The 14605-nt window shown below is 41.9% G+C and overlaps 1 protein-coding gene across 16 annotated transcripts in view; it reads left to right on the plus strand.

Moving 5' to 3' along the window:
- The window catches only part of LOC126768022 (collagen alpha chain CG42342), a 264733-nt gene that overhangs the window by 22983 nt on the left and 227145 nt on the right, over nt 1-14605 (plus strand). For 15 of the 16 annotated variants that reach the window (XM_050485878.1, XM_050485879.1, XM_050485876.1 and 12 more), the window contains exon 2: nt 3254-5930. In XM_050485878.1, the coding sequence (XP_050341835.1) occupies nt 4688-5930 (1243 nt within the window). In that variant the 5' untranslated portion in view covers nt 3254-4687. The remainder of the gene's footprint in view (nt 1-3253; nt 5931-14605) is intronic. The other variant, XM_050485871.1, reaches the window with a different exon arrangement.

Consider the following 14605-nt stretch of genomic DNA (forward strand, 5'->3'; position numbering starts at 1 on the left):
ATAGTATATGTCTGTAAATACTTGTATATTGACACCCTAGGTATACCCTACCATATGTAGGTTTTGAGACAACTTTAGGGTGTCAATATACAATTATTTATAGTCATATGAATGGGTATATCGAATTCCGAGATAAATTAGGTAAAGCTTAAATGACTGGACTAGTAAGAGATCTTATAATGAGTTCATGTAAATGATCAGCATGAGAAACTGTTCGTCTGTCTGCCTGTAATGCAAGCGAAGTAGAGCTTTAGTTCTTGAGACACATATTGTCTCCATCAGAAACTGTTTACTTGTTGGAATCGCCGTTATCGGACGACTATAGGTTAAAGCTGCCATATAAATCTCCGATCAAAGTTAAGTTTTTGCAGTGTGTTTTTTTCTTATTTTTAGCTACGGTAACTCACAGTAGTAATACTTGTAGTCCTACTGATTATTTCCAAGCTGTTGCTACAAAGAATAATAGTTTTGTCCACCTAAAACTAATCGAGATGGATATAGAATTATGTACATATATATAAACGGTCGTGGCCACGCCCACTTTTTGGTTTTTGGTGAAATCCCATATCCCGGGACCTGTCCAATCGATTTCGACAAAATTTATTACGTAGCATTCTTTTGACATTCTTATGTCCCATTGTGAAAATGGACGAAATCGGACAACAACCACGCCTACTTTCCGTATAGTACATTTTTAAATTCCACTAGATTTCTTCATTTTCCAGTACACAATTCAAGAAGCAATTAATATAACGGGATACAACTTTGCACGAATAATACATTTAATGTGTGCCACTTTTATGACAAAAAATTGTACAAATCCAACCAAAACTGTTCGAGACCCTAGGTACCTAAAGTTGACTTTTGTTCGAAAATATTGATCAATGTGCGAGATATGCAATATAAATTCAGACTGAATTCTTTTCCTGCAGTAATCATTCTGTGTATCGAAAATGGTGGACTCGTGTCAACCCTTCCCTGAGTCCTCATATACCTAATATAAACATTTTCGAACTTTCTGTTGACTTAATGCTGGATATATTGGCCAATATGTAAGTTATCCCAATGAAAATAAGAGAGTTCATAACAGTATATCCTGTGCGTAAAATGGATACAATTGGACGAAAACTTGACCTAGTCTCCGTATAACCATTACCAGGATTTTCGAACATCCGGCTGGTTTTGTATAATAACTACATACATATTTATGTATACTGATTTTGGTTTTTCTAACAAATCTTATGCCGAATATGTACGTAGATCAGTGTTATATATGGTTGTATATATAAAATTGATTAGATTTCGATCCTCTGGTTGACGTTTTACATTGTAAGGTATTTCACTGGCTTTGATTCCTGCAAGTTGGAAAAGTTTACAAGTAAAATGTTCGGTTGCACCGGAACTTAGCCCTTTCTTACTTGTTTTTTTTTTTACGATTAGTCATAAGCTGTGTGCTCTTTGCCAAGAAACTGTTACCGTCTGCTATTTTTATGGTTATATCATCTATCAGATTGTCATAGGTATTTATTATATTATTTATGATAGATTTGATTAGAAATTTATGACTTCTTTGTTTAGTTACAATTTCGACCTGGGAAAATTTCTTACAAGTAAATTTCGTTCTAACCTGTCTGAGCTAAAGAATAATTTGCAAGAGTTGTAATTCTATAGGGAACTTACTTCTATCCGTACTCTGAAAGTATTGAGAGCGGAGTGATGTCCCTCACTAGGTTTTTCCGCCTTTTGAATGATCTTATATAGGCATTATAATTCTCTTTAAGAATTATTAAGTCGGAATAATATTATTGAATTACGAATGCATACAAACATTTACGGCTATACGACAAAAATTGGTCCAAGTTTGTCGAGAGTTTGAACAAAGTTCTCCAACGATTTGTGTTTAGAGTTTTGAAATAACAAACAGAGATCCAAGGAGTGGTTAAAACTGTTTATGATGAATATTTTTCTGCATAAAAATATTGCACACTACTGAGTTAGAGGGTTTGGATTATGTATACTTGTAATTAAAACTCAATTTTTAGAGTTAATATGCCGCAGCTAATTACTTCGGTGTTCACATTTTCGAACACGGTAGCAAGTGCAGCCAACTTAACGAAAACTGCAAAATAAAATCGCAACATTTTTGGTCAATGCAGCCTTGGCTAGGTGCTGAAATCATTTGCAACATAGTTAGCCGCTTGCGACAGCTTTAAATTATGTTCACAGAGTTGCATTGCAACCAGGAGCGAGATAGTTACAGAAAGCTTATTGGCCTTAACTTGGGAATACTTCAGTACAACTATGGAATTTCAATGATTTCCGTGAATGCGCCTGAAAATTTCACAACATGTATTAAACAATGTGGCACGTGTCCTGTCGCTGTTGCATAGTCAGCACGTTGCACAAATCAAGCGCTCGACGGCCTTCAATCAAAGTGAACTGACCATGCGGCCGCAAATAGAAGATGCACGGTGTTGGTCCAACGCTTGGGCGAAAATTCCAATACATTATCGCATAAAACCAATACATACACAACAAAGTCGTTTAAGCCGTTTGTGCCTTGCAGGGCAGTTGTGGTCATTTGAGGTAATAAGTGAAGTTTTCTGGAATAACATTCGGTTAGGTTTGATAAATCTGCCAGGCAAATAAGCCACGCATAGACCAGTTTTGGTCCTTTGCGATACCAGCTGAAGTTCAGTTGCTAGGTTCAAGAGGTGTACTCATTAGTATTTATGATGCCTGCGCTTGACGCGAGTTTTAACAGACTCTACGGCCTCAGTATCGATACCTCCTGCAGTGGGTCATACCTTGGGGACCCCAGATGCTTACAGTTTTAGAGTGACTAGTTGAATTCTGTGAGAAAACAAATATGGATCGTTTGAGCTGCAAACAAATTAAATAACTCTCTCGCTCTCCATATTGGTCGCTGATCAGACATTTTAGATATAAATATGGTTCACATGTTATTGCTAATAAGACTTCATCGACACAACAGTGTTGCAATTCGTATCCACTTCTCAAAAACCTTCTTTGCTAAAATACCGTTACTCACAAACCGGCACAACGTTGGTCATTGCTCCGGTAGGGTCGCGCTGGCATTTCTATAAGTAGCGCCACGAGTGTGTGCGAGTGAAAAGAAGTTGTTGTAACTTTCGCCGGCTGTCTGCGAAATTCCTACACTTGAATTTACGAGACTTTTGCTTATTTCGTTTTACATGTCGATTTAATTTAACTTTTTTAACACTTTTTTCAGAAAAAAAAATCGGTATGAACAGAATGACAACTGGGCAATTTTTGTTTTAAGGACAAGCGCCGAAGAAAAACGCCAAAAAACATACAACATTACTAAAGTTGCCACAACCGAGTTGAGAGTATCGTGCTAAAACAACAGTAATAAAGCAGCAAGAACAGCAAACTTGGCAGACAAGCGCTGAGCGAGTGGTGGAGCGACGGGCGCAGGGCGTTGTGAAAATGGTTGAAACGATGACAATTGCCAGTTGTTGCAAGTAGCGTAGAGACTGTCAAAAACTTGTCAAACCAGCACACACAAGTGGCAGCGCACAGAAGCTGCAAGGGAAGTGGCACGACAACAATACGAGCCGCACACAAGAAACACTAGAACAAGCTGCCGCGGCTGAAGACAGCACAAACTAGTTTTTGTGTGAAAAAAACCTAAATAAAATTTACGTTGTTTCCTTTTTGCACCAAAGTCCTTTTATTTGTCTTGGGCGACACGACGAACAAGAGCAACTAATAAATCCAACAAAAGAAGTAGCACAAGCCTTACTCGAACCAAACAAAAAGCGTTGTTAAGCGCCGAAACATTAAACCGGCAGTGAGCACCCAGAAAAGGAACAACAACCTGACCCAAAGCTACTTGACGACGACTTGAAGGAGCGAGCGCATGAAAAGCGCAGCAAAGCCATAAAAGAGCTTGAGTTTCGCAGAACACAGGAAAAGGTGTGACGAGGGCCGACAGCCGTTGATGTGACAACGCTGCTCATACGAATTTGCAGCGCCAAAAGTCGGAGACGGCGACGAAGAGAGGCGCTCCTCGTGTACTTTTGATTGGAACTGCCACGTTAGTGTGCGTAAGTGAAATGTAATCATGCGGATAATGCGAGCATACCTTCAAACGGCAACAATAACAACTGCTTACTAATAGCTGCCACAATAGCAACAACAACAACAGTAAATAATCCTGAAGAGGGCACATACAAATCATAAGGACAACATTCACAAGTGAGCAAAGTGAAGCTTCCTTGCTGGCAAGATATTCAAATCAAAAGACGCAGCAGCTGCAACAGCAATAACGGCACACACTAGCCGGCGGCAGAAATAAATGAGCAAGATTGTTGGCGCACTGCGTGCAATATGTCCGTGAGGACATCGGAATTCTACGTCAAAGCAAAGCGCGCAGGGCACAGCAGGACAACCGGAATGTAATATTCTGCTGCTAACGGTGAACAATGTCTGTATGATATCATAGCAACAACAAAGCGGAGCACAATAACAAGCAACCAAAACCAAAAACGATAAGAAAAACAAACAAAAATCAAAACAATTACCTCAGACGCAAAGGAAAAGCGTCAGTGGCACATTGCAGCGCTACGTCAACAACAACATACGCAAGCAACAGCAACAGCAATCGGTCCATAGTGCCAGCGAAGTGTGACAGCAGCGAATAATGCGCCAAGACAAGGCACTACACGCCAGCCGGACGGCAGCCACGAGCAGCACACAACTCGAAACGCCAACGCCAACAACAGCAACAGCACAAGTGTCCGCCGCAATGCTGCAGCAACAGCAGCGCGTGCACATGGCCGCCACGCAGCCAGAAGCAGCACCAGCGGCCGCACCAGCTCCACGGTCGGCGCGTGCAACAGAAGTCGAAACCGAAACCGAAAACACGCCGTGCGCGGAGCACCGTGTTGACATGAGATGTCCAAACAGTATTCTCCATGCTGCGCAGCAACAAAAACAGATGCCCAACACAGACATGGCCTTGAGCGCCAGTGCAGCATTGGGGGGCAGGAGCAGCAGCGCAGCGACGCAGAAATTACATGGCCAGCAAACGGCAATGCCAAATGCAGCGCACGCAGCCGCTACCACCGAACTGCTAACGACAGCAGCAACAACAAATTGCAAAACAGTGCACGCCACTCGCCTGCCAACAGTTGATAAGGACAACGATAACAAAAGCATGAACACAAGCAACAGCAGCACATTGTTGACACAAAAACAACAGCAGCAGCAACAACAACAACAGCAACAACAACGAACCGTGGCCTCCACAAAGTCAACGGCAGCAGCTGCTGAGAAGGCAGACAGCGCATTCCGCACAACAAATATTTTCGCAGCCGTCTGCCGCGGCTACAGCTGGACCAGCGCCAAGGATCGCACCAACAGCAAAGCGCTCTTCCATTTACTCAATATGATTTTTTTTATGCTGTGCCTCATTGCGTGCGCTCTGGCGATGTACAGCATTGTGCGGCATTCGCGCAACGAGCAGCGGTTGCGGCAAGTGTTGCAACTGGACGAACGAATAAGTGCACTGGAGCTGCGGCTCCAATTATGTGAGCAGCACCACCAACCAAGGCAACAGCAACATTTCGATTTGGACACGAACCGACCGCTAAATAATGAGCGCACCAGCACCAGCCCGGAGCTGGTGGATACCACCGGTGATTTGCATAATCAGCCAGGGGCGCCACCAAAGCAAATGTCCGTGGATGTGACACAAACGCTGCAGCGATTGTCGCGACAGGTGAGCGATTTGCATCGTTTGCGTCGTGATGTTTCGCATTTGCAAATGTCGCGTCGGCAACAGCAGCGCCGGCAGGCGAGTTTGGCGGCGGCGACCACCGCCGATGGACTACTGTTGCAGACACCGCAGCAAACGCATTCCGGCGAATGTGGATGTACGGCAGGTGAGTGACTTATAATCAACACATATACCGATATTTTTTAAACATTGTATTGAAGACAAGTATTCGTTTTTACCTCTTGTACGAAGTTATATATATAAAACTGTCGCAGATCGAAACTTTTCTCATCGTTGTTGCAACGGCGATACATTTTACTGTGCCTGCATTTTTGTTCAATGTTTACTTGTTTATTTAGAATATTCTATAAGACTACAAACACAAAAGTGGTTATAAGTCAGGTTGGGGTGAATATATTGGCCTACCGTTAACAATCGGTATACTTCCCAGTTGTTCTGATGCTGTTTATTATAAGGTTTGGTTAGGTTGGGTTAAATGGCTGATCAAAGATCGCACGTGGACTGCTTTATGCAGTGTTTTGTGAGGCCATAGAAAAGAAATACTCCTGTGTTCGAACTTATAAATTAGCAAACAGCTAAGTAGCCAAAAAAAATTTGCACAGGCGTTTAATTTCCATTCCCGCCGGCTCAGTGGGATGTCTGAAGGTGTGCGCTCTCAAATGTATAAGTTCTGACATCCCAAACGCGGGACAGTCAAGAAAGAAGTGTTGAGTTGTTTCCACCTCATCCGTACGGCTTCTTCAGATGGCGTCTGGTAGGATTCTCAGCCTTAATGCGTGGATGTCAATAGGGCAATGCTCTGTTAAAAGCCCCAAAACTAGGAAAAGCCTAGACTTACTGAGGCAAAAAGATCACTAGATCTCTTGCGATCGATGTAGGGCCAATAGGCATTTGCGACAGCGCAGTACCGATAGTGGCTCAGCGCTGGCCATGCTTCTGCGAACTCCAGCTATCTAGAAGTGGAACACAAGAGGATACGTGAGCACCGACCCGCTCCCATTCTATGGATAGCGATTCTAGTCTGCCTTTTCATGCTAGCACAACAGCTTTACAGTTTCCTGTGATTCCGCTGTGCCCTGGCACCCATACCAGTTTTATCACAAAGAAATTCGATGCTAATAAAGCGAGGTTAGGCGCTCTTTGACCAGCCCTGAACGCATTGTTATTGAGTTCAAGGCTAGTATTGGCGCTCTGCTCTCTAAGTGGATGGTCACTTCTCTGAAGGTGGCTGCACTCCGGAGCAGTAAATCTACTGTTACCTCAATGACTGCAACCTCGACCTGAAAGACACTGCAATGATCAGAAAGTCTCAAGGTAAGGTTGACAGAGAGCTCCTGACAGTAAACCCGTCCGTATAGGGTTGAATTCTCCAATTTTCTGTAGCTAGATTTTTTTAAGGAAAAATAAAAATGAAATTTAACATCTTACAATATTCCAAATAATAATGACGATTCGTCAATATCTTCGATATTTAGAACCGATAAGAAAGAAAGATCGTTTATACTCGTATATAAGAGTCAAGTCAAGTAACCGAAACGAAATCGGTTGTTTTGCATCGAGTCGGCTGGAATGTTCGAATTGCCTTAAAGTAAATCAAATTTTTGATGACATCGAGTGCAATACACGTATACGATTACTCTTTTGATTGAAAGTGGGTCCCAGACCCGACGATTTCGAATTTGCCTCTACGACAAGTACAATATGTTCTTTGATATTTTTAGAGTGTCAGTTATCAGTCATGCGATCTCGATCAAATCCATTTCCAACTATCCTGTCATAAAAAATCATTTTGTGGATTCTTTGATGTGTTCTGGAGCTGATACGGTCTCCACGTAATTAAAAAACCGCTCATGGATAGTTACCTCTCTTGATGCGGGGCTTTGATAATACTTTTAATATCATTTTTGGTGTCAGCAGATTTTTTTCCTTTCATTACATATAATACCCATTTTCCCACCTGCCTGGTGCTGAAATATGAAAATAGTTATTAAGCGGATTCCAAAGGTAATTTTGCAGAAGATTATTAATTTAAATTCCACCAGTCCCGTACTGTGTGTGTGTGGCTGCAACACACTCTCTCTCCGATTCCCATTAACTCAGAAAATCAGTTTAAAATCAATGTGATAATTGCTCTGACAACATTACGCCTGCCATTGCAACACAGAGCTAATCGTATCGAAATAACAATTGAATTAATGCGTAGTTACTGCCGAACTTACGCACATACCAGACCCCGGACACATACTGAGCAAGTCCACTAATATTATATACACAGCCACAAATGGGAATTAAGCAGGTTCAATATATTTATCTATATACTTGTGGCATATGCACCTATGCTCGATAATTACAGAGGAATGTGTAGGAAGCTAACCAAATTAACGAACCCTCCGGATCTGTTGGACCAGTGATGTGTGGTGACGACGACAGTCGGTAATTATTTACGTGCAAATAGCAAAATCAGCTTAGGACTCCTAATGCGTACAAGTTATCTGCTTATTGATATATATATGTAGGTGTTCAAGTTTGTATATAAGCGTGTACCTATTTACTTTTATGAATAAGTCTTCCTAAGTCTTAATTTAGCTTAATAAATATATTGTGTAGCAAAGAGCATGCAAATATATACTGACTTACTTAGAAGCTCATAGAGAAGTTTCTTCCTTTTCCAAAGCCTCATGGAAATTAGAAGTATCGTTCGTTTTTTTCTACTTGGATCTTAAGGCTAAGGCCCAAAGCTCGATAACTCAACGTCCATGCCTACATAGCAGTCAATAACCACAGAATTTCGACGATCCCGTCTGGGGTTTCAGGTAGGAGATGATAAAAGCTTTGATACAATAATACTCTTCGTCGAATAATTCTGTGTTCGAGAAAAATTATGTTCCTACTTTTAAGAGCCTATTATCGGGGAGCTGTTTTCCATATGAGTATTTGTAATTTACATATCTTGCTAATTATTTTCGGGTGATTCGTATCGAATGCTGTTCCTACCCACCCTAATGTGCATGCCTCGGCTTACGAGCATAGATGTGAGAGTGTTTGCGTTGCCTGCAGGGAAGCGTTCGCACATTTTACTGAATTTGTTGGTTTTACGTCGTACTTCGGCTGCTGTTAATGCTCTTGACCGCAGCGTCTGCGAGCCACAATTAGCAGTTTAGCCCCACAGTTGCATATACACATACACACACATAATATATACAACCACATAAGCACCTATATAACCTTCGCACTGCAGTTCGTACCGTCACATCCTCACTTTTTCGACCGTTGTACGAGAGTTTGCACCCCCGCCAACTTGCACAAAGTATCAGCCGTTTATTCACTTTTCTCATGTCTTGCGGCCAAAGTTTGTTGTTTTCTTTTCTTCTCCCCCTACCCTCCTCAGCAACGTCTTGCTATTGTTCTTATAAATACAGACTCGTAATTTCTTTCTTGTTGATGCCTTATCCACCTCCGGCTGTCGTTTATTCCATTTCGTCCAGCAACTTCGGTCCAGCGCCTGAAGGGGCAGGGTCGCCGCTTCTTTGTGGCTCCCATTTTTGCTGTTGATATTTAATTACTTGAGAGGGTGGCAAATTTATGGCAGTTTAGAGATTTCATTAATTGGAAAAGCGTTTCCAAAGAAGTTGGGAGAGTGCGTGTGTGTGTGTCTACCACATATTAGGTGACTCGCCGGTGCTGTGCAAATGAAATTGGCCACAGTCAGTGTTGAATATAAATATATAGTATGTAGATATGTATGCATGCCTCACTGTGCACTTCCGTGTTGGAGCTGGCATACCTCTCTTCGACTTGACGTGCTTATTTGGCTTACTAAAGTTAATGGTGCGATAAATTTGGTTAAGACTAACTTTTTTCGCATACAATGTAAATATGTATGCATTTATTCTCATATTTATGCAGGAATGCGAAAACAATTTATTTATTTTAATATTAGCAAATAGTTTGGAAAATTGTTTTGTACATTGCCGGCCTTATTCCAGGGGTTTGATCGGCTCATAAATACGCTTGAGTAAGTTGATGAGAGCATTAAGTGGATCTGAGTGCTTAAGGTCTTCAAAATCATTGTTATCAAAATTAATGTCATTGTAGAGGAATATAATTAGCATTAGTAAGAACTTTTTATAAATTAAATAAGAAGCTGGAGCATCTTCTATTCTTCTGTCCAGCATTATCTAGAACTTGGGTTAAATATCTAGGAGCTTCGCAATTCATAAGATTAGATTAAGTAAAACCAGAAAAAACGTTAACTTCGGTTGCACCGAAGCTAAATACCCTTCACAGGTGCATTTCTCTTAGTAACTATGTGTTCAGTTTGTATGGCAGCTATATGCTATAGTAAGCCGATCTGAACAATTTCTTCAGAGATTACATTGTTGTCTTAGAAAATATTCTATACCAAATTTCGTGAAGATACATTGTCAAATGTGAAAGTTTTCCATACAAGCCCTTGATTTCGATCGTTCAGCTTATATGGCAGCTATATGTTATAGTGATCCGATATCGGCAGTTCCGACAATTGAGCAGCTTCTCGAAGAGAAAATGACGTTTGCAAAATTTCAAAACGATATCTTAAAAACTGAGGGACTCGTTCGTATATATACAGACAGACGGACTGACAGACGGACATGGCTAAATCGACTCAGCTCGACATACTGATCATTTATATCATTATAGCTTTGGATATCTGCCTAATCTCTATATGCAGACTAGTACTAAGCAGATTTTTTTCTTCCCAAGAAACTACTAATACCGATCAGTTTGTATGATAGCTATATTTATATATCTATAGCCATCTTATTCTTCTTTTTTGGCGCAGGCACTGCTTACGTGGTTATAGTCCAGTTTTCAACGGCGCGCCAATCGTTTTTCTTTTTCGCTGTTTGGCGTCATTGGAGATTCCAAGTGTTACCAGGTCCTTCTCCGACTGTTCACTCTAATGGAATGGAGTTCTACCTCTAGCTCTGCTACCCTACGCGGGTACTGCGTCGAATATTCTCATAGCTGGAGTGCTTTTATCCGTTCGGATGACATGTTCTTTAGAATTTTCCGAAAACTAATGGATTCGGTTGCAGCTGCCGTCTTACAGTTTCTTTATACCGAGTTGCTAACGACTGCTTTCAGAGAGCAGTAGTGCAAGTCGAGTAGAAAATCGTTCGGCTGCCTGTTGTGATTGCAGCTTCTCGACATAGAACCTTTTCTGTCTTTGTTGACGTGCGTTTTATGCTGCACAGAGGCGGGTGCGTCCTTGTTAGGACCTCGGAGCGTACGCACGTCTAGAACACTGGAGACGTGTCTTACGACTATCACAACAGAATCGATCTGGTGGGTGGCGAATTTTCCTATGCTGGAATCTAGTATTACAGATAAGCATATTTCGGTCCCCGGCGAAGTCGATCAGCCTCAACCCATTAGGAGATGTTTCATCATGGAGGCTTATTTTACGACCGTTGTGCCAAAGATATCTTCTTTGCTCACCTACCTTTGCGTTAATGTCCCCAGGCACGATTTTGACATCGTGGCGCTCCAAGTGCTCATAGAAAACATCTTTGGACACATCGTCCTTCACTTCCGCTTTGATGCGGATTGTGGTTAGACGTTCATGCACCAGTGTGAATGTTAGGACTGGGTGACGGAGTCTCTCTTCCACCACGAATTCCACACCGAACTTGCGCTCCTTTATACGGCCCTTAGAAAACACCACAAGGACCTACTTGTCTCATTCCTTGTCCCGTCCATCACACTTTTATTCTTACGAGGACATCAACCAACTGGGCATCGGCACCTTCCCAATTAAGGCACGGTACATTTCAGGTGCATAGTGGTCAACGGAAAGGGAGGCTGTTTTGTTCTTTTCACTGGGTTCGTTTTTACGTGGAGTGTCCCAAACCCAGCGCACAACCCTGCTAAGGGATGTTTTGCCTTCTCACTTTAGCTCACCTTGAAACGGATGTGTTTTGGCTACCCAGAGGATACTTGGTCTAAGACCGGAAGTCGTGAGCTGCTTGAGTCATATGTAAAAAAATTGTTTCTGGCCATTCCCTAGTGAATGTTTTAGAATTATCAGCTACAGTTTTTTAACGGTGTTGAACTTTCCAACTCAAAATAGAGGTTATGCTTCGGTTAATGCAATTTAAATTCAAATCGCTATGCAAATAGTTTAGGTTAGAAATTCGAAACACGATTCTATATTTACACATACCTAATTTAGAAATGCCAAATATGCACTTATCGAACACAGGTAGTCTTTTCTCGCCGTATTTTTTACGCCCAACCTTCACAAAATATATTTATATGTATGTATGTAGATATGATTTTCACGTTTTGCCTTTTTCTTTCCTTTCACTTTTGTACTGTGGTCTGTGGCCTCAAACTGTGCAAACTGCCATTACCCCCCACATGTTCACTTTTTCGCCTGACGCGTTCATCCCACGCCTCATATTGCCTATCTTTCTTCATCGCCGGCGCCCCTCACTTGGACACATCTAATGTATACATTTATTGGTGTTTAGCGTGTTTAGAGCTCGTGCCACTTGGGAAAAGTATTTATGTAGTTCTGCGTCGATAAAGTTTGATTATTCAGGGATTACTGTCGGATTGGTCGCACCGGTGGCTCATACACAAACATTTCAAAATCGTTAGAACGAACTACCACAACCGCATTGTTCCTTTGCTATTGTTGTTCTTGCCACTGCTGTTATCCGTTTTGCATAAATTCGCACAGACGCTTGAGAATATGGAAATAACACAGGCGAAGAGAGAGCGAAAAAATTCAGTCAAAATTTATTTCGGACATGCGACGGCTGCGACGCTGGCGGTGGCGAGCTGAGAAGGGCGCCGGGTATTAACACAATTTGTGTTGACATTCACACAATTAAGTCGCCTGCAATAAAAGTAAGTCTTGGCTTAAAGTGATTGCGGCGCTCGGCGAGACGGCTGGACCTGGCCATTTATGAGCACGTTTCATGCACTCGCTTCTCAAACACACGCACACACACACACACACAAATTGACACAGTGGTGGGTGTGTTTATGTTTGCACAAAAGTTTATCCAAGGATTAAAGTGGCGACAACATTTGTTGCACAGTCGGTCACTCAGCAAACAGCGCAGACAAGCCGCAAACTAGCGACAAAGAAACTATTAGAAGAACAAAGAGACAAGTTCAACAACTGGACGTTAATCCTTTGTGGAGCAGCTTGTGTGCATAGGGAAATGTGCGAACGTGGGGTTTCACCAGAAAAAGTTTGCAGCGCTTTCCGCACATATTTCATATGCATTTGTGATTCACTCTTCGAGGGTCATTAAATTAAGTGTTGACATGAAGTGATGAACATCAACGCCACGCACACATACACATCTTTCTACTAACATATGTCGGAAATAACTGTAAATACGAGCGACTCGCATGTGAGCAAACAGTTTAAGCAGAGAAGTGGACGAAGTAAAGTGTGTGCCGTTTGTTCAAAAAAAATCAAAGGGACAACTTCTCCTGGGAGTAATTTTCTGATTCGTTTTTGATAAAAATTATGGAAATTTTTCCCCTGAAACTTTCTCCGACCCAATTCTTACTAAATTATGAAGCAATTTTTGTAAGTGCCTTGCGATTATCCCTCGCTGTTTGGGCTAAATGCTGGTGACACATCAGCTCACATATGGCCTAAAAGTGACTATGTGAGATGTGAACAATACGCACGTAGAGATATATTAGATTAAATACATTAAACTTAATCTAGACATGATTAAATCCCGAGTTTTATAAACTGATATTTTAGACGCCTTAAATGAGATTCCTCTTCTTTATTGGCGTAGACACCGCTTACGCGGTTATAGCCGAGTTTACAACAGCGCGCCAGGCGTTCTTCTTTTCGTACTTTGGCGCCTATTGGATATTCCAAGTATGGCTAGGTCCTTCTCCACAGGGTTTTTCCAACAGAGTGGAAGTCTTTCTCTTCCTCTGCTTTCCCCGGCGGGTACTGCGTCGAATACTCTCAGAGCTGAAGTGTTTTCATCCATTCGGACGACATGCACCAGCCAGCGTAGCCGCCGGGTACTGCGTCGAATACTCTCAGAGCTGAAGTGTTTTCATCCATTCGGACGATATGTCCCAGCCAGCGTAGCCGCGGTCTCTTAATTCGCTGAACTATGTCAACGTCGTCGTATATCTCGTGCAGCTCATCGTTCCATCGGACTCGCCGTTACCAATGCGAAAAGAACTATAAATCTTCCGCAGAACTTTTCTAAAACGCTAAAACTCGTAACGTCGGCTTATCACATGTTGTCACCGCCCATGTCTCGGCACCATAAAGCAGGACGGGAATAATTAGTGACTTATAAAGTTTGGTCTTTGTTCGTCGAGAGAGGGCTTTACTTCTCAATTGCCTACTCAGTCCGAATCTGAATAGAATCTGTTGCCAAGGGTTATTCTGCGTTGGATTTCGAGGCTGACATTGCTTTTGGTGTTAATACTGGTTCCAAGATAGACAAATTTATCTATGACTTTGAAGTTATGACTGTCCGACAGTGACGTGGGAGCCAAGTCGCGAGTGCGACGACTGTTTGTTTGATAACACGAGATATCTTCGTCTCTTAAATGAGATTACGCCAGCTATTTATAGAATCTACATCCTTTGTGGAGATTAAAAACGAGTTTAATAACCCTTCTTTGAAATACTTTTAGCAGATATTTCCGTTATTTACGTTATTGCGTAAAAATAGCTGGTCGTTAATACCCATTACCGAGCCAGAAAAACTATAGGTTTAGTTTACGTTATATATTGTACCCTATCAAACAGCTTGCTAGAGAGGACATCCTTAC

This window comes from Bactrocera neohumeralis, chromosome 2 (assembly GCF_024586455.1).
Source record: "Bactrocera neohumeralis isolate Rockhampton chromosome 2, APGP_CSIRO_Bneo_wtdbg2-racon-allhic-juicebox.fasta_v2, whole genome shotgun sequence".
NCBI classification, from domain to species: Eukaryota; Metazoa; Arthropoda; class Insecta; order Diptera; family Tephritidae; genus Bactrocera; species Bactrocera neohumeralis.